Genomic DNA, 19,563 nt, shown 5'->3' on the forward strand with positions numbered 1-19,563 from the left:
AACATAATTACATCTATTAATAATTCCTTTTTTCCCCTGATATTTGATTATACGATGACATCTGTCTCAAATTAATTAACCACAGCTTAATTTAATTAATATTATGGATGCCTAATTATATTCCGCTGACGACTTGACATTTGGACAGCTGCCTCGAACCTTCGGCCCACCTCGTGAGAAAGTTCATGGCCGATGGCTAGCTGCTCTGCAGTATATCTATAGATAGACCACCACCACTGACTCCATGAAACCTCGTAACATGTGGCCATGGCGGCTACGTTAGACCACCACCTCCTCACTGCCATGTCCTCCTTCCTCCTCCTCGACGACTACCCTCAACGGTCTTCTCCTTCGGACAACCTCCCCGGCTGCCATGAAGCATGGCGAGCTTCCAGCGATCCGTTTTGCCCAACTGACATCGATGGTGTCATCCAGTAAGCGATAGATCACAGCTTGTTACTTGATTAATCTAGCTATATATCGCGATCGAATTAATGATTTTAAGAACATGTACATATTTGCGATCGATGCAGGAACGATTCGAATAGAATGAAAGCAGGGATTGGATGCAGGATTGGGTTTAGAACCGAGTCAGAGGTGGAGATCTTAGACGATGGGTACAAGTGGAGAAAGTACGGAAAGAAGTCCGTGAAGAACAGTCCAAATCCCAGGTATATATATATATATATATATATATATATAGATGTGATTTCTTGCATGCTTGAAATACTAATTAAAATCGATTAATTGTGTGTTGTTGTAGGAATTACTTTCGCTGCTCCAGGGAGGGTTGTGGGGTGAAGAAGAGAGTGGAGCGAGACCGTGAGGATCCGAGGTTTGTGGTGACAACATACGACGGAGTGCACAACCACGTCAGTCCACTGGACGTTTCCTACGGCTACTCCCGGCTTCGTGAGGTGGAGGCGACGACGACGGTGCAGGACTGGTGGCAGAGCATGCAGGCGGCGGCGCCGCCGCCGGAGGTTCCTGGTTCATGGAAGATGCCGTCGCCGACTTGGTGAAAGTGAGGTTTTGATGGCATATATGTACGGGAATGGGAGGAAGTTTGGTTGCTTGACGTTATATTGTGTGTGGGTGGATTGTGAAAGTGACTAGGAATGTGTTTCGCCAAAGACGGTAACGGTCAAAGGATTCTCTAACAAAGATTTGGAAATTATAGCTTTCTTTTTATGATTTTAAAGTCTGAAAGATCTTTTTATAAAAAATATATAATTTAAATCAAGGTGATAAAATAAAAGAAATCTAAATATCAAGATAATTATAATGAGGACAATATATAAATTGGTCTAATAATGTTGAGCTGATGGATCTTTGTTATAAGAATTTTTTGATTTATTCTGATGATCAATAAAAAATTCTCTAGAACTAACTTGGTTATCCAAAATGAATTAATATAAATTAGATACATGATGTCAACTAAAAATAAATGATGATGACACGAAGATGACGGGTAATGAAAAATTATGTGATCCATAATATCTGAAGTTCACAACTCTAGATTGCATAGACTTTATTGAGAGTCCTTAATAGAAAAATATGAATTTTCCAATCATAGTCTAAACTTAGTTTGATTTTAAAGGTTTATAAGAGTTTAGGGTCTAGATGACTAGAGTCTTGTGCTTAGCAAAGACTTAATATCTATTTTAATTTGAGTCAACTACCTAGAATGTTAATTAAGTAAAAACTTATGTGACTGGATAAAATAAATTAACTAAATTAACTAAGTCTACTATCATAGGTATTAATCAAATGAAATGATTGAGTCAATTAGATTTTATAGAGTTGACTAAGGATAAAAGTTAGAGCAAATAATTTTCTGATCTTTTCCAACTCAAGCAAATGGTTGAATCAATTGAATACTAATGGTTTGTGACGTACTAATAATTTATGTATAATAACATTTGCGTTTTATTTTGATGCAAATAACAGGTAGGAAAATATACCGACATGATAAAGGTTAAATTTAGATTCCAAACATAGTTTATTTATTTTACATTTACATATAATATTCAAATTATATAATATTATTATTATTAAATTAAAATTAAAATTAAGTTGCAAATTACAATATCATAAACATTTAATTAAAATTTTTAAATTTATCTTTCTATTTTTTTCCCTTCCTTTTATTTTTTAAACTTTCTAATTCCTTTATTTTTCTAATATATTCCAAACTTTTTGAAAAACTAATTTTTCTTTATATTTAATTTTTAAAAAAAATACAAAAAATATTTCATTTATCCTTCTTTGACGAAATGAGTGGAATACTATTGCTCTTTCATTCCCTCCAATACAAATTAGTTTATCCTCTAAAATTTACAGATTATTCAAAATATCAGTTTTCTCACCAACAGGTGATTAAAGGTACAGATAAACACTGTGTGAAACAAAATCAGCAAATTTTGACGATATTCTCTCAGAGATATATGACGTAGAAGAACCAACAACAATAACGACCAAACGTTATCCCACTCCTATCGTAGAACCAAACTGGAAAAATAAGTATAATCCAGATCAAATAAACTTCATGAAATAAATACTCCTAGCTATTATATATCTGATTCAAGTGGAAAGTAAATAAGCATACAGATCCTCATTACACATTTGGAACAACCAAGGAGTCGAGCCAAGACAGATTGCAAAAGAGCCTAGATACACAGAGTTATATATTTGACGAATGTGATTAAGTAAACTTACCCTGTTTCTCCACAAAATGGATGGCTAATGACAGATTGAAGTTCCAAGTTAATTTCTCAATCCCATGTTACATTACCAAAAACCCATGGTGTCCAGGTATTTGTTCATATGCTTTGTATCATATCAGTACTTGAGCGAGGTAGTCCTGCAGAAGAATAGAAACGTCTAGGAAATCAACTTTCAATCCTCAACCAAATAAATGTTCAGGGTGATGAGAAGGGTGTCGCTGACCGGGACAAGCTCTTGGACTTCAAGTTGTCCACTGAGTTGGCATCATTCTGCATGATTGCATCAATCTTAGATGCGTCGGAACTTTCAATTTCAAGTGCCTCTACTATATGCTGCAAACCCTGTACAATGAAAAATGATAAGAGTGAAAAGTTCATATATTTCTACAGGTCAAGTTACCATATAAAGATCAGAATTTCTCAAAGATCATGTAAATCTTGGTTACAAAAGGATCAAGTATTTCCAACAATGTAAATCCGACTCCACTACATTTTTTATTTTATTTCTATATTCGAATCACCTCTATCAGCACCTGTTGAAATATGTATGTTTCACAGGTACCTAAAATTTAGCGAAACCTGACTTGTTCACTGCTCGAAAACTAATGTCTCAACACTGAACTGAAATGTATATTTGATGATTACCTAAACTTTACCCAAACACTAACATCTCAGCGTCTGACTAAAATATGTATATTTCACGGATGCCTAAAATTTAACCATGCCTGACTTGTTCATTGCCCATACACGAACCCATTTATTAGGCATCAGAACTTATCATAAGTGGGTCAGGAAATATACTGCCCTCTACCACCCTTTGAACATTTAAGTGGCGCAACATATGCAAGTCATGGAACGACATGTGCTCGTAAATTGAAAGTATGGTATTCAATAAGAAACAGAAACCTTCAAACTTTTATGCTCGTCAGCTCCAAGAAAACCACGCCTCCCACCATTATTGGGGCTATCCTGTAGTGCAAATGTAAAATTATAATAAAAATGGGGATGGGAAATATTTTAAATAATGTGTGGAAATGATAAAGCATTACATAATAATCAGTGAAACAAACTGGCCAAGTTATAACAGAAAAAACTGATGTAGTTAGGGTACATCATGTAGAAGTTGAAATGGGGAGATAAACCCATACAAAAATTATTAAAATCTTAGCCAAAGCATGATATTGGTACAAACAGATAGAAATTACTGGTGCAAGATAATTAGTTAAGCATATGCAATAAGAAGTAGTGTCAAGTGGGTCGGCCCACACTCAATCTGGCCCAACATGACAGCATAGAGAGAAATAGGTCGGATCGTGTCTGCAGCACAATGCTTTGTAAAATTTTGATCACAGAATGAACTAGTTTCTGCATTTTATTAAAAAAATTTGCAGCACAACGCATTGTAAAAAACTAAAATTATTGTCCTTACACACCCTATGGTACAAGCATTTCTAATAAGCAGTATTAAAGATATCAGAAACAGACAAAGTTAGATAAAAAAAAGTATCCAGGTTTTATTAAAGTTAAACAAATCACAAACCAATTGCAAAGTTTTCCTAACAAAATTGATTAGAAATACAAAAATCTTCTCTAAATTGAAGTGAACTATATTGCATATTAATTATAAGAAACCATTTTTTTATATGAAACAGTGATAACTGCAATCAAAATGGAAGTGATTTTTCATATTAAAAAAGTGGTTACTTTAACTAATTAACCATGTATGTATGCTTGCTTAGACTTTAGAGATTCATCTCTTTGTACTAGATTAAGTATAAAGATAAATTGATGGAAAATTTGGAGCAATTTGAATGTTAAGGAACTAAATTTTAATTAATTGTGTGCAAAGATTAAAGAAATCAAAATTAGCATAAAAAAGAATTGGGACAATGGAGGGATAAGGTCCATCTTGATGACAACTAAAGAACAAAATCACAGAATGAAATAAGAATGACTATCTTACCACCAGGAAATCTGGTATTTTCCCACCTTTACCTTCTACAAACTGGCAAAGGTACATAACGCCAGTGCATGCCAAATTCTGTAATCACAGAAACAATGAAAATGGATAGTACAGTACGCGGCAATATTTATTTGTTTGGCAATAAGAGGAAATATCATAAAAGGTAAGCTATTGAACAAGGATTAAAGCATCACAATTTCAATTCAGTCACCTGTTTAACTTCAATGGAACTCATTCTCCCATTCTGCACATAAAATTATTGAATCATTAAAAAAAAAGAACATCACCAAAATCAGTTAAGCAGAGACAAGCAACGGTGCTCACCAGACCACAAAGCAGTTGTTGCAGGTTATTCAATTCAAAGCCAATATTTTCAACCTTTCCATGAACATCAATTACCTATTTCCGGAACAAGAAAGATTTGAAAGAGTATAACATGACAGCAGCTTTGTGAAATTGGAAAGATGTAACATTTATACTTCTTTGCTATGTCCATAATTAATAGCAATCTTTGTAATAGCAAGTATAGAAGATTTGATGAAAGATAGTAACTACAAATAGTTAGCATTATGGCCAGCCATGAAAACTAAAACTGAAATCATAATTCAGAGAGCTGCTGCAAATCATGATAGTAGCAGACAAACAAAGACAATTTGTTATCATGTCAAAAGAAAATGTAATTACAGCCCCAAAATCACCAAGCTAATAGTAGAGGTAAAAAAGATAATTACTTGATTTTTTATTTCTCCAGATATCTCCTTTTGCTCATCCAGTTTCCCATCCAAATTCTCAATTCTCTGGGTAAGATGTTTCTTAGCTTGCTGTAAATAGATAAATAAACCTTTTCTTCAGTATAATGATATATAAAAGGGATTGTATATAAGGGATTAAATGATATGAAGTTAAAAAGAGCACAAATACTACAAATTAGACTAAGAAAAATGATTGATTTACACGACAAATGAAATATCAAATATTCCGATAAAGCATATCAAGAAGGTTTAAAATATTGAAATTCATTAGATTGCTAATACATTTTCATTCTTCTATCTATATTTATTGATTAATTTGATCACCTCATTTTTAAGGTTTAAAAAAAAACTTACAATTAATTATGTTTAAATTTTTAGCTTGAAGCATTGTAAATTGTATTGTTCTTTCATTTCATAATGATTTACACATAATTTATTCAACTTTTGTAGCTCGCATATTGGAATGAGAAACGAGAAAATAATAGTTTTCTAGATCCTATATAAATTGAGACATGATTTGCTTTTGAATTCTACAATATATTAAAACAATTTAACATCATTGTTAAAGATATAATTTTATTTTAAATAAATATATAATGTTATGATATTATGTAATTGTGTTTAAAATATATTCATGAGCATTTGATAAAAAAAATCAGCATTAAAAAAATTACTTGTATTTTGTTTGATAAAACTTAAATAAAACCCTTGGATGCAATAAAATAATTTAAAATTCCACCATTTGATTTTAATTTAGTTTTGTTTGTTTTACCTGACTACAATTATTAAAGTGGACAAGAAATAGAGAGATACAAGTTTTTTAAATTTTGGGATGCTAAATATTAGATTTTAAATTTTGTATAAGCGGTGTTGCTCATCCAACCTTTGGTTTATGGCTACTATAGCATGACACCCTGCACCATAAAGCTGTTGAGGTGACAACCACTTTACTACCGGCTTGGTTCTACTCTCTCCATGTTCCATCAACAGGCAAAATTTGGACCTTGGCTCTCTTTTGTAGACAAAGAGACTTGTTCATTTGGCTAGTTCAAGTCGAGGCGGGTCCAAGCTAGTTTTCAACTACACCCCTTGGTTCTCTTTTTTAGAACTAGGTTTGTTCATTTGGCTAATTTGGGTGAAGGGAGGTCCAAGCTAGTTTTCAGCTACTTCCAACAAAGTCTTATTTCACAACTTGCCGCTACTTAGTTCATTTTTATATGTACTAAATAATTTATTTTTTAGTGAAGAAATTTGAAGAGGAAGAAACATAGAAAAATTGTCATTTCATGGTAATGACCATAAAAGTAAACAACTTGTATTGCATAATGGATAAAGTATCCCTAGTTGAATTGACAATACAAGCAACTTATATTTCAGTTTCATATGTTTAAAACTATTATTATAATATCAGAATATTTTACTAATTTTAAAACTTTGTTGTGCACTTGTGTCCCCATATCTATGTTTAAAATTCCAACCCTTTTCCATCAAGTCCCTATTTCTTCACTTTAGAAAAGGAAAAAAAAAACATATTCGACAACTAGATTCATACTTGTGTCAGATACTTGTACCTCAATCCAACTAACTTAGGCTACAATGATAAAATGAAATTTCCTAAATAAGGAGTCCTAGTTATTGTTTTTACTGATATTACATGTTCTCCAACGATACATTACAGTTATGGTTGGCTATTTTGATATATAAATGTTACCACTAGTAACAGTGTATTTAGATTTTTTTTTTGTGTAAATTAGACTATATTGTAGAGTCTTAGCATCCTTTATCGATCTTACAGTAAAAGTTGGAGGATCCCTGTCATTCCTAAGTAGGAAAAAAAGTTTGGCAGACATTATAAAAAAAACTATGAATGAAGATCATTCAACCAAGAAAAAGAAAAAGACACCATGATCCTAGCTAGTAGCTAGTACATATATTCTCCATCCTTCTATAAGCATCATGTTATTTTCTTCAAAATAATATATACCTCTACCAATAAATTCAATGATAAGTAGTGTATTGTATTGCACTTTCCCTATGCTTGATAGGCATAATTTAGCATGAGATTCAATCTTCAAATATAATTTTTTAAAGAAAAATATACATAAAGGTTGAGAAGAGACTCACTGCAAGGGCAGCAGAGACTTGATCCAAAGTCTTTGTCATGCTTGCTACAGCATTTGCCATGTTGCGCTTAGTAACATACATAAAGTCAGAAAAAGAGATGCCCTATCAAAAACATAAAAAGGACTTGATAAGCATACTAAAGAGGACACATAAACTATATAAATTGAATTTCACCAAACAATTGCTAAAAGAACCACAAGAGAATGAGGTGTTGAACTAGGATATATTTTTTTATTTATACCCAGGATAAAAAAAAATACACGAAGAACAAGATAATCTCCATCTTATAGAATTATTTTGCATAGATAAGTGAGAGATTTCTTCAGTAGATAATAGAGTTCCCTCAGACAGAAATAAACTAGTAACAGGAAGAATCATACTTTCCACCACATGATGCCATACCCTAATGCTCCGAGGGTGGCAGTTGGAACCACAAGCGATGTCATGTTCCCTGATAAGATATAAGATGTAGTTTCAATGAAATTTATCCAATACAACAGCAAGAGTTTTTATTCTTTATATATTATATACAAGAGAAAGAATTTAATTTCTAAAGTAAAAAAAATAACACAAGAATAATGACCTTTAAAAAAATAAGTCATTAAGGTTTAAACATCACTTGAAAATGTACATCCCATAAGAAATTGCTAAAATATGCATAGTGTGTTGATAGTATTATAACTTTTTGGAAAGCTATACTAAGTAACCTTTTTTCCAGTATGAAAAAGTTAAAAAATATATATATTGGCGCAATAACATTCAAAATACTTAGGAAAACATGTGAAAATAAATACCTCCTATACCAGAATTTCCATTGAGAACAGTTATGGGACGTGCTGAGGCAATTTGTCGCACCTCCATTGCTAAACGACGCACCTGCATATTATTGAAATGTGAGAAAAATTCTGTGCACGTAAAAATAATTCCAAAAATTAACCAGCCCGAACAAAGAAATTCATCCCAGTTGAACAATAGATTACAGTATACACGTAAGAAAAAAAGAAATCAAAATGACTAGGGCAGGAAGCAGTAAAAGAACTATCAACGCCCACAAATCAACTGAAAGGTCTGCAAAGGATGTCCATCAGTGCCGCAACAAAACATCCAAAATATGGAAATCAAGCTAGACTAAAATGACGATGAAAACAAAAAAAAATCAACAAAGCATAAAATGAAATTTTGCCCACCAAGGCATATGGCTAACTAGTTAAACTAGAACGTCAGTTCACCTCAAAATTCTAGTATCTACATCAGTAATTCACAGGAATTTCAACACAGCTATTAAATGAAATTAGTACCTGTGATGCAAGAACATCAGCGTACTCCGAATCCACAGCTCCTTTCTCTGCAGATTTCTCCAAACCCTTAACCATGTCCTGAATAAAGTTATTCAAAAACCCCAAATCTGTCACCCGAATCTCAAAAAGGTCAAAAAAAAAACCGAGAAGTTTAACCCCTTAAATAACTCAAACCTGAAGCTCCGATAAAATATCAGACAGTCTGCCGTTGCGCAGCAAGATCGAGCCTGTATACCCTGATATTCCAAAAGAAAAACTAGATCGATCAAGGAACAAGAATCAAGTCGGGACGGTTAGAGTGGGAGAGTGAAATCACCTGCTCCTAGCAGGAGCACGAGTTTAGAGAGTCCCATTCCCACCTGCATCGCCATCGATCTGATCGCCGGAACTCTTCCTACTCCTCTCGGACACGCAAGAACGAAAGCGGCGGCCGCGGCGTGGGAAGAAGGAAAGGTCGGAAGGGGGATATCAGATCAGACAGATTCCACGTTCCGTTATATTGATATAATGGAAGAACCGTAGTTATATTGCCGAAACTGAATTCATGCGATATAACGGCGACATGTCTATGGGCTTGTCGTTTCTAACGAATAATAACACTTTTCACAGTTATAACATATAACCACTTGATATAACGGCGACGTTACATTCATAACAGAGTTGCCGGGTTATCGGAACCACTGATAAAATCAGCTTGTGTAGATATTCAAACACTTCTCCACGTGTACATCACAAAATAGATATAATAATAATAATAATAATATAAAATTAAGAAAATTACGTTTTTAACTTTGTAGTTTGTATTTTTTTTAATTTTAATCCTGTTATATATAAATTTATATTTTTAATCATGTAATTTATAATATTTTCCAATTTCAATTTTTTTTCTTCTAAATTAAAATTTTTCAATGGAAAATGATGAGATGTAAATTGAATTTGAAGATTTTGATATTTTTTATGACCCATGTATTTTTTATATTCCAACCATAAACTAGATATTTTTCGTTGAAAATTTTCAATTTTAGAAGAAAAAAGATTGAAATTGAAAAATATTACAAATTACAAGACTAAGAACGTAAATTAACTCATCATAACATGACTTAAATTGAAAAAGATGCCAGTTACACGAATGAAAACATAAAAACTGATTATCATAAATAGTTAATTTTCATTTACTTATTATTTTACAAGATTTTATTACCATAATTAACTAAAATAAAAAGAATCAGTGTTAATAAAGTTTGCATGCTCCATTTACAAGCAAGGAGGAAGAACTTGCCTTCTCTATATAATTCTCCAAACTCCCTCTCCCTTATTCAAGATATAGCACAAAGTAAGCTTCTTCAGATCATCAAAGTTCTTCCTCTTCCTCTCCACTTCCCCTTTTCATGTGCTTGAGAGTCATAGGGATGGCGATGGGTCTTCGAGGGTCTTCCTTCCGCACCTTTCTCCATGGCTCGGTCATGCTGATCATCACCTTCTTCCGCCACAAGATGTTCATTTAGATGTGTCTCTGAGAAAAGGAGAAAAAACAATAGACATTTTCTGGTGTTTTGCTGTGAAATGACCGCTGGAAGAAGGTTTCTTGGTAATTATTCGTTTACTCTTTTTGTTTTTTCTCTTATGGAATAAGATCATTATCGAGAATATGATTTACAGGTTCATGGCCTCCTGTAAACTTTCAAGATAGAGCCATGAGCAGTTTTAAGAGGCCTTTGTTTAAGCCAATTGAATTGGAGGATATGACGGCCGAAGATGGCTCAGACGATTCTTCTTCTCATCGCCGGGAAAAGAAGAGGCGGCTGACGGCAGAGCAAGTTCAGTTCCTGGAGAAGAGCTTTGAGTCGGAGAACAAACTCGAGCCTGACAGGAAGTTTCAGCTTGCGAAAGTTCTCGGAGTCGAACAGAGGCAGATTGCGATATGGTTTCAGAACCGTCGCGCTCGGTGGAGGACCAAGCAACTGGAGGACTGTGAAGCCTTGAGATCGAGCTATGGCAGTCTCAAGGCTGACCATGAATGCCTCCTCAAGGAAAAGCAGAAATTAGAGGCCAAGGTGATCAATAGACTGATTGCGAACATGCTTCTTTCTTTGTTATATTATGGAAAAACTCAAAATTTTGAAATGCATAACGAGTCAAGTCGACTAAAATAAATCAAACCTTGTTCAAATTTAGCTCCTTCAAACTTGACTTGATTTCCTTTTTATGCGCTTGACCTTTTTCAAGTTTGGTTTTGGTTCAATATTGGCTCGAGCTCATTAATCTTGGTTTATCAATTTTATTTCGTGAATATTGTTAATAAATCATTCACAATTTTTGTTTGAGACATGTGTTCCTTGTTTATTTAATTCAATGAGTTATTTAAATTTGTTCATTGAATTAACCTTATGTATATTGTACACATAAAAATAAACTTGCTTAAGAACGTTTTAATTCATTTATAGTCCTTAAAAATGATACTAGTTTCGGAGTTATTCTGATTTTTTTGGTCTTTAATTTGTGTTTAAAGAAAGATTCTGATGGTATTCTTATCGGCATGAGGTTCCTGTGGCCAGGTTCTTTTCCTCACTGAAAAGCTTCTTCTGAAAGAGAGGAATGGCGGCTCGGAGCCATTTGAGCTCATCAAACATCCTGAGAGCTCGCTGAACGCAGGCATCAAGCCTTCCAACAGCACCATACTGGACTTCAGGAGCCCTCCTCCCTACGCTGATGAAGATGGATGCTGCATGCTGATGGAGCTCGCCGGCTCCGCAAATGCTTTGAAACTCAGTAACTTTGATGGGTCACAGATCGGCGAGCTTGATGATGCTAATGACTACAGTTTCTTAGGTCTTGATGAGGATATTGAGGATGATAACTCATGTAGCTATGGATTACTCTGGTGATAATGATAAGTTAACTAAGAAGATGTGTACACTAATTTGATCAATAAATTTATATTTACCGTTAAAAAAACACAATCTGTTCTTACTTGAATGATAAATCTAGGGCAAATAAAGTTAAATCCATCCTCTATCTCCATGGTGTATTTTGCATTTATTTCATATTGGAAAATTCATGAGCACATAAACTATTGTATAATTAAAGACAAGGATTAATTAATACCCATAAAACTTGCTATCAATGTGGTTGTTTTTAGAACTAGACTCTATGGACCTCTATCGACCTACATGTAGATCTAGTACGACCGGTAAGAGAGGGATAAATTACCCTATATAAGAAAAATAAATATACCTTTCTTAAATTATTAAGCTTAAACAATTACATAACAAAAAAATAATAAAATTAAAAAGAGTACCAGACAAATACTTTTACTTGGTTTACAATCAGAAAATTACTAATCTAAGGAAAACAGACTCACTATGGAGACCTCCTTCTCGAATAAAACGTCAGAGGTGAAGAAGCCTCGTACATGAAAATAAAACTCGAAAATGAAAGACATAATAATTCGAAGTACAAAAGTGTGTTCTAAGAAATAAAGAAGATCAGTGCTCTATTTATAGCACACTGGTTGAATCTGACTGTTTACTGGCATTGCACGATCTAGACGTCCATGTGGCAAAATGCTATCTCCATGTAACAGTTATGCAATGGTCAAGTGATAAAATTTTATTCATATCCAGGTGTCCGGATTCGCTCCGAGCGCTCGAACCATTGCTGACCTAAACCCAAAAGTTGATTCGCAACGTCAAGGCACCCATTGAGTACCTTGGTGGTTCGGGCGTCCGAACTATCTTGTCCGAGTGTCCGGATGGTCTGGGTGCCCTGACAATCTGGACGCCTGGATCAGTCAGCCTTGTGCTAACTAGTCCAGTGGCTTGGGTGATGTCAACCATCTAGAATTGGTCTTACCCAAATACATCTTTCGACCTTCTCCTCGAGCAGTATTCCGCTCTGGCTTATCATCCCTCGAAAAGGCAGCACTTCCTTCTCATCCGTTAGAGTACTCTTCTGCAGCACCTCGTCTCTCGGGCGCTGTGCACCAAGTCTGTCGACTCTTTCTCGTGTCATCTATCTCGCTGGTTACGTCTTTCACTCGACTTCTTGTGTTCCTAAGTTCCTGCACACTTAGACATAAAGATCAAACACAATAAGACCTAATTTGATATAATTGATCACATCAAAACTACCATGGGGTATTACAATCTTCCCCTTTTTGATATAAGCAATTCAAGTTAAGTTAGGGTAAAACCAAAAAAAAAAACATGTAAATAATTTGTAATTAATAAACATATGATTCTCTCCCTTTGATCACATTAAAAATAGAGGTATTTTTAAAAATAAATTTGAAATAAATTCTATAGGATACAAAAATAGTGACTAACATTCATAAAAATTATAAATTTAATATTTTAAAATTTTAAATTTTTATAATTTATAAACCAGTTTTGAAAGAAATAATTTTTAAATTATGTTTAATCATTGAAAAATTCTAAAAAATTTTGTAACGGTTAAACAGGTATATCCAAAACAATAATAAAAAAATACTTAACAAGTAAATTTTCAGCTTAGAAATTCTTACAGCTTTTTTGCAATATGTAAAACAAAATTTATATTTTAGAAAAATTAAATTTTCTGAAAATTGACTTTTTGAGATTTGTTTAATATTAAAATTAATATTTTTGAAAAAAAATCATAAAAAATTTAATAACAGTAAAAAAATTTTAAAAATATTTTCTTTGATAGAGAACATGATATTTTATCACATAAAAATAAAATTTTCAAAAATAACTCTGCAAGATAATTTTAAATTTAAAAATATAATTTTTGTTGAAAAATTCATAAAAAATAATGTAACGGTCAAAAAAAATTTTAAAATTTTTCTTACAAATAAGTAATGAAATCTTTTTTCTTAAAAAAAAAGAAATAATTAATTTCAGACATAAATTATATGAAACAATTTATTAAAAAAATAATTTTAAGCATGCAATAAAAATATTAATGCAAATAAAAATTAGAACATACATGAAAATTTAACTTAAGCATGATTTTGAAACCCAATATAGTTTTCTACCTATTAAATTAATCAAAAAAAATTTAGGAATATATTTTTGTGATAATTTTCTAATTTGGCCCATATAATATTTAAAATATAAATTTAGTCCTTAATAATTTCTAAAATTTTAAGTGGCAAAATTCAAACATGCAAAATTCTTCAAATTTTCTATTTGTTCTTTCAAATTTTCATTTTCAATTTTTATCTTGTCGAAATCTTCTAATTGATTAGATTTTGCTAAAGTTCCTTTTAGTTCTTGTTTTCCTTTAATAATTTTTTTTATTATTTTCTAATTGACAGGAATTTTTAGATAGCATTTTAATAAACTTGTATAACTGGTCAGGAGGTAGAAATAGCACCTGACTTACCTTGTCGATCTTGTTATCTGATGCTCCCCCTGTAGTGATGCTTCCCTTTGACATTGTTCCCCCTTCATCGATGCTCTCGATGCTCATTTCGAATGAGCTTGCTTCGTCATCTTCTTGGTGACTTGCCATCAGCGCAAGTCTGGCGTAGGCTTCAATCTCCTTCTTTGATGACGACGTCGTTTTGTCTCACGTCGCCTTTAGGTTTTGTTCTTTTTCTAGGTCGGCCTTTTGTCCTTGTTCTTTAGATTTAGATAATTGTCTTTGGGGTATCCTTCTTCATTGTAGCGATAGCATCTCACTTTCCTTTTTCTTCTTTTGGTCTGCACTTAGATTGAATTTATTAGATCTATTTTTTTAAAAAAAAAATTCTTACCACAAATGTCGTTTCATCATCTTCGAGAGATGTTTTAGAATCTGGTTCGTCCATTTTTTTTTCTTTTAAGGTAATATTCTATTTCGGCTCCCTTAGATTTGCATATCTAAATTCATGAATTTCAAAGAAAGAAAATAATTCTTCTAGATTACTTACCTCTAAGTCCTTAGAGATGTATTATGTATCTACTAGAGTTGACCATTCTGATGTTCTTAGAAAAGCGTTAAGCGCATATCTTAGCAAATCTCTGTTGGTTACCTTTTTTTTGAGATTCGTGAGTTCGATGATCAACTCCTTAGCTTGGCGTGCAATTGAGGGACCATTTCACTTCCTTCAATCGAAGATTTGTCAGTTGGTTCCAAAGATGATCTCTTCTTGTGAGCTTGACTTTAGAGGATCCTTCATGAAGTTTCAGGAATTTTTTTTCAGAGATCTTTTATAGACTTGTAAACTCCGACCTCGTTGACCTCTTGTGGTGGAAGAGCACTTAGCAGATGGAATTCTGCCTTTCCATTGGCCACGAATTTGACTTGTTTCTTCTTTGTCCAGTTTTCCTCTTTCTTTAGCTCACCGTTGCTGTCGATAGGTACTGCAAAATCATTTTTCAAAATTAAAAAGATATGGAAATCTGTTTTGAAATATACCTCCATTTTTTTCAATGGACAAAGTCTCCCTCGAACTTAAGCGGGTGGATACTTGCTCCGACCATCATTTTCTGTGCTTCAGTCGACGGTTAGTCCTTCTAAAATGGTTGGGGTTTGATACCAATTGTAGGTCTCGTATGGCCAACAAGAGGGGGTGAATTACCTTACACAAGAAAAATAAGTATACCTTTCTAAAACTATTGGGCTTAAACAATTACACACTTGATAAAAAGATAATAAAATTAAGAAGAGTACGAGACAAACAATTTTACTTGGTTTGCAATCAGAAGTTGCTACTCCAAGGAAAGTAAGCTCACTGTAAAGATCTCCTTCTAAACAAAATGTTGGAGGTGAAAAAGCCTTGTACAAGAAAATGAAGCTCGGAAATAAAAGACAGAATGAAATTCGAAGTACGAAAGTGTGTTCTATGAAATGAAGAAGACCATACTCTATTTATAGCTCACTGGTCGAATTTGACCGTTTGCTGACGTGGCACGATTCGAGTACCCCATACCCTATCCGGGCACCCCAATGTGGCAAAACTCTATCTCCACGCAATGACCAAGTGATAAAATTTTATCCATCTCTGGGCGCTCGAACCCGCTCGAAGTGTCTGGACCATTGCTGACATTTACCCAAAAGTTGATCCGCAGCGTCGAGGCACCCATCGGACACCCTGGTATCTAGGCGCCCGGACCATCTTATCTAGCCGCTTGGACGGTCCGGGCGCTTAGATCAGTCAGCCTTGTGCTGACTAGTCCGACATTCTCTAGTCGCTTGGGTGATTTCGATCATCCAGAATTGGGCTCACCCGAACTCATCTTTCGGCCTTCTCCTCTGTTGGTGCAACCTTAGGTCAAGGTTGACCTGGTTGACCTGACTCGAGTTGACCTGACTCGAGTTGTATTTTGATGTTTGACGATGTTTGACGAGAAGAGAGTTGTATTCTTGATGTTTGACAAGAATAGGTGTTTGGGAGATTGTAGGTGCAACCTTAGGTCAAGGTTGACCTGGTTGACCTGATTCGGGAAAAGTCCAAGCAGGGAGCTTGGCACGCGAAAAGTCCAAGTATGGAGTCTTGGCACTGGAAAAGTCCAAGTACGGAGACTTGGCACGGGGAAAAGTCCAAACAGGTAGCTTGGCACGCGGAAAGTCCAAGTATGGAGACTTGGCACGGGGAAAGTCCAAACAGGAAGTTTGGCACGGGGAAAAGTCCTGGTGAGTGAAGCCAGGCAGTCGGAGAAGTCCTGGTGAGTGAAGCCAGGCAGTCGGGAAATCCTGGTAAGTGAAGCCAGGTGAAAATCCTAGTGAGTGAAGCTAGGTGAAAGTGGAAGTCCTGGTGAGTGAAGCCAGGCATTCGGGAAAGTCCTGGTGAGTGAAGCCAGGCAGTTTGGAAGTCCTGGTGAGTGAAGTCAGACAGATTGGAAATCCTGGTGAGTGAAGCCAGGTGAAAACCCTAGTGAGTGAAGCTAGGTGAAAGTCCTGGTGAGTGAAGCCGGGCAAGGGAAAATCCAGATGGATCAAGGGTGATCGGACATCTGGTGTTGAGAAGGTCAAGTAGGTCAAGGGAGTGACCGGATACTTGACACAAAGAGGAAAGTCCAAGTGGGTCAAAGGGATTGACCGGACACTTGGTAGGGAGTCTTAGCAGGTCAAGGGAGTGACCGGATGCTAAGCATGATGTACCAACAGGTCAAGGTTGACCGGATGTTGGTTTGGGAGACTTGGGACTTGGTTTGGGCAAAAACCAAGCTCTGGATCGGTCACCAGACCGATCCAGTGATATGCTTGTGTATTTGATCGGTCTGCTGACCGATCAGATAACAAACGGAAGGCACGCATCGATTCTGTGAGCCGATCGGCATGGACCCTGATCGGTCCGCAAGACCGATCAGGCGATATCCTGATCGATCTGCCGACCGATCAGGTGACGATCTTGAAGAGTGCGAGGAACCGCACTCAATAAGCCCTGATCGGTCAGCAGACCGATCAGGCCATACCCTGATCGGTCCCCACGACCGATCAGAGCACGATCAGTTCCGGGAGAAAAGCGCTGATCGATCTGTGGACCGATCAGGACACTAGCCGTTGCGACGCAACGGCTATATTCCTTCGTGTTTTTCTTCGCAGGTATAAAAGAAGCTACAGGGCTTCGTTGCTGCTACTGCTTCCTGCTTAGAACTTCTGTTCTTGTGCTCTAGAGCTTCTGCTCTTACCTGCTATCAGAGCTTTGCTGAGCTCCTCGCAGCTGAAGCTTCACGTGAGCTTCTCGACTGGATTCTCATCAGCTGCTGCTGGTGTGAAGCTGCTGCTTCATCACTCCAGTCAACAAGAAAGGCAAGCAAGTGTTTCATATTGTCTTTTGCTTTCTTGTATCTGTTGTACTCCTATCTTGCTTGTGCAAGAAACATTGTGGCGAGGTTTCTCCACCGAGAATGAGTATATTGTATTAGCCGGTTCTTCGGGGACTCATCCACCGACGGATTGGTAGGCTTCGTCCACCTTACGGACACGCCGAGGAGTAGGAGTTCATCTCCGAACCTCGTTACATCCATCGAGTTTGAGGTTTGATCTTCTCACCGTTTTCTTTCTACTGTCTTATTTCCGCTGCTAACTCGATTTGTAGAAAGAAAGCGAATTTGGGGTCGGCTATTCACACCCCCCCTCTCTAGCCTCCGTACGAAGGATCCTAACATCCTCGAGCAGTCTTCCACTCTAACTTCTCGTCCCTTGAAAACATCGTGCGCTTCTTTCTCGTCCGCCAACGTACCCTTCTGCAGCACCTCATCCCTCGGATGCACCGAGTCCGTCAATTTTTCCCCGTGTCATCCTTCTTGCTAGCTACGTCTTTCGCTCGACTTCTTGCGCTCCTAAATTCTTGCATACTTAGACATGATCAAACACAACAGGACCTAACTTGACTTGGTTTATAACATCAAAAATACTGCAGGGTACTTACACTATAATCATAGTTCTTTAATAAATTATTATATAAATCTTTTATCTAGAACTCCTTGTTAAAAAATGTGAATGGAAAAGTGGTAGAAATAAAGAAGAAGATTTCATTGTGAATGAGACTTTAATTCTACAATTAAAGTTTTAATGCAAGTTGGTTGGTTTATATTGTTGAACAAGTATGTATGCTGTGAACAAATGCATGGAAAGACTCTCTCTCTCTCATGGGTATGCATGGGGGTGCAAATCCAAGGTGAACCAAGTTGACTCATGTGTGAGAATGACATGTACACATCGAATGTTGGACCAAACAGGATAAAATTTGTCCAAGTGAAACCACCAACTTTTTGCTACTGCTCAGATGATAGAAATCAAGGCTCGGATTATACTGAACCAAATTAACTCATTTGCGAAGATGATCTGAGCGCGTCAAATGCCGAACCGGTCGAGACAAAATTTGCACAAGTGGAACAACTAATATTTTGACATATGTTTTTTTTGCTACTGCTTATATGGTAGAAATCAAGGCAAAATTAATGCAATCCATAATCACCGAGTGAAATCGATGAGCAATTCTTCCACACCATGACCACTAATGCTTGGTGGAAATCACGGTTGGGACAAATCAACTTTAAGGATACTACATTATATGAAGGCCTCGGTGATGCTTCTTCCTGATTCAGGCAGTAGTGAATCCACTCTTGAGTCGACTGTGACATCTACTCGGGATTACTTCCCGAGTCATCAACATCTTCCTCTCTCGACTCAGTGACTGCTCAAGCGACTTTCATTCTGACTGGACAGCACTCAGAATCCACTTGAGAGAACTCATCCCGACTCGTCTGACATTCGGCATTTGCTCAAATGACTTGCTTTCCGACTAAGCAACACTCGGAATCCACTCAAGAGAACTCCGACTCGACGACACTCATCTTGACTCGACAACACTTGGCAGTCGGGCGGCTTGGTACTTGGCGACTTAGACCAGTCACTAATCGAGCAATCAGGCGACATTCCGACTCAGACTCAACACTTCGTTCGGACCACTAGAAGCTTAGTAAAATTAACTCCATTGATAGTTTAAGATTATTAGCTTAGACTTCTCAAAAGATGTAAGACTGATTTAATTTTGTAATTTCAAATTCAATTATTTTTTTTTTCTATCTCCGGTCATAAGATTGTAGAACACCTCCACTCCATGCATGACATCAACTAAAAAATATTAAATTGGATTAAATCCGACACTTTATATATAGACCTCATCGGCTATAAAATATCAATGGCGTGGGAGAAATTTGTGGTCTCGCTGGACATCTTTGACGAAGTTTTCAGCATGGATTAACACTCGTCAAAGAGCGTTGGGG

The 19,563-nt window shown here is 35.8% G+C and overlaps 3 protein-coding genes across 3 annotated transcripts; 2 read left to right on the forward strand and 1 right to left on the reverse strand.

Annotated features, from left to right (window-relative positions):
• Positions 1–233: 233 nt before the first annotated feature.
• LOC122040231 (probable WRKY transcription factor 75) lies at positions 234–1,191 on the forward strand. The gene is made up of 3 exons (XM_042599567.1): positions 234–434; positions 534–671; positions 764–1,191. The coding sequence occupies exons 1-3, from the start codon at positions 268–270 to the stop codon at positions 1,020–1,022; spliced, it is 564 nt and encodes a 187-aa protein (XP_042455501.1). The 5' UTR covers positions 234–267; the 3' UTR covers positions 1,023–1,191.
• Positions 1,192–2,545: 1,354 nt separating this feature from the next.
• On the reverse strand, positions 2,546–9,362 carry LOC122042965. Its single transcript, XM_042603374.1, has 13 exons — positions 9,180–9,362; positions 9,038–9,099; positions 8,864–8,941; positions 8,360–8,441; positions 7,946–8,016; positions 7,566–7,667; positions 5,421–5,510; positions 5,014–5,088; positions 4,901–4,933; positions 4,690–4,767; positions 3,633–3,695; positions 2,950–3,068; positions 2,546–2,863 (listed from the first exon to the last, which is right to left on the reverse strand). The coding sequence occupies exons 1-13, from the start codon at positions 9,232–9,234 to the stop codon at positions 2,842–2,844; spliced, it is 930 nt and encodes a 309-aa protein (XP_042459308.1). The 5' UTR covers positions 9,235–9,362; the 3' UTR covers positions 2,546–2,841.
• A 798-nt stretch (positions 9,363–10,160) lies between these two features.
• LOC122040232 (homeobox-leucine zipper protein HOX5-like) lies at positions 10,161–11,818 on the forward strand. The gene is made up of 3 exons (XM_042599569.1): positions 10,161–10,451; positions 10,523–10,917; positions 11,419–11,818. The coding sequence occupies exons 1-3, from the start codon at positions 10,427–10,429 to the stop codon at positions 11,746–11,748; spliced, it is 750 nt and encodes a 249-aa protein (XP_042455503.1). The 5' UTR covers positions 10,161–10,426; the 3' UTR covers positions 11,749–11,818.
• Positions 11,819–19,563: the final 7,745 nt, after the last annotated feature.

Source organism: Zingiber officinale, chromosome 2A (genome assembly GCF_018446385.1).
Source record: "Zingiber officinale cultivar Zhangliang chromosome 2A, Zo_v1.1, whole genome shotgun sequence".
Lineage (NCBI taxonomy): Eukaryota > Viridiplantae > Streptophyta > Magnoliopsida > Zingiberales > Zingiberaceae > Zingiber > Zingiber officinale.

Bases quoted from the DNA above. Each gene is read 5' to 3' on its own strand.
- LOC122040231 (XM_042599567.1), top strand. From the start codon at position 268: ATGGCGGCTACGTTAGACCACCACCTCCTCACTGCCATGTCCTCCTTC. The intron at 435-533 runs GTAAGCGATAGA...CGATCGATGCAG, and splicing joins GACATCGATGGTGTCATCCA to GAACGATTCGAATAGAATGA. The intron at 672-763 runs GTATATATATAT...GTGTTGTTGTAG, and splicing joins AAGAACAGTCCAAATCCCAG to GAATTACTTTCGCTGCTCCA.
- LOC122042965 (XM_042603374.1), bottom strand. From the start codon at position 9,234: ATGGCGATGCAGGTGGGAATGGGACTCTCTAAACTCGTGCTCCTGCTA. The intron at 4,934-5,013 runs GTGAGCACCGTT...TTTTATGTGCAG, and splicing joins AACAACTGCTTTGTGGTCTG to AATGGGAGAATGAGTTCCAT. The intron at 4,768-4,900 runs GTGACTGAATTG...CTGTGATTACAG, and splicing joins GTTCCATTGAAGTTAAACAG to AATTTGGCATGCACTGGCGT.
- LOC122040232 (XM_042599569.1), top strand. From the start codon at position 10,427: ATGACCGCTGGAAGAAGGTTTCTTG. The intron at 10,452-10,522 runs GTAATTATTCGT...TATGATTTACAG, and splicing joins CGCTGGAAGAAGGTTTCTTG to GTTCATGGCCTCCTGTAAAC. The intron at 10,918-11,418 runs GTGATCAATAGA...TCCTGTGGCCAG, and splicing joins AGCAGAAATTAGAGGCCAAG to GTTCTTTTCCTCACTGAAAA.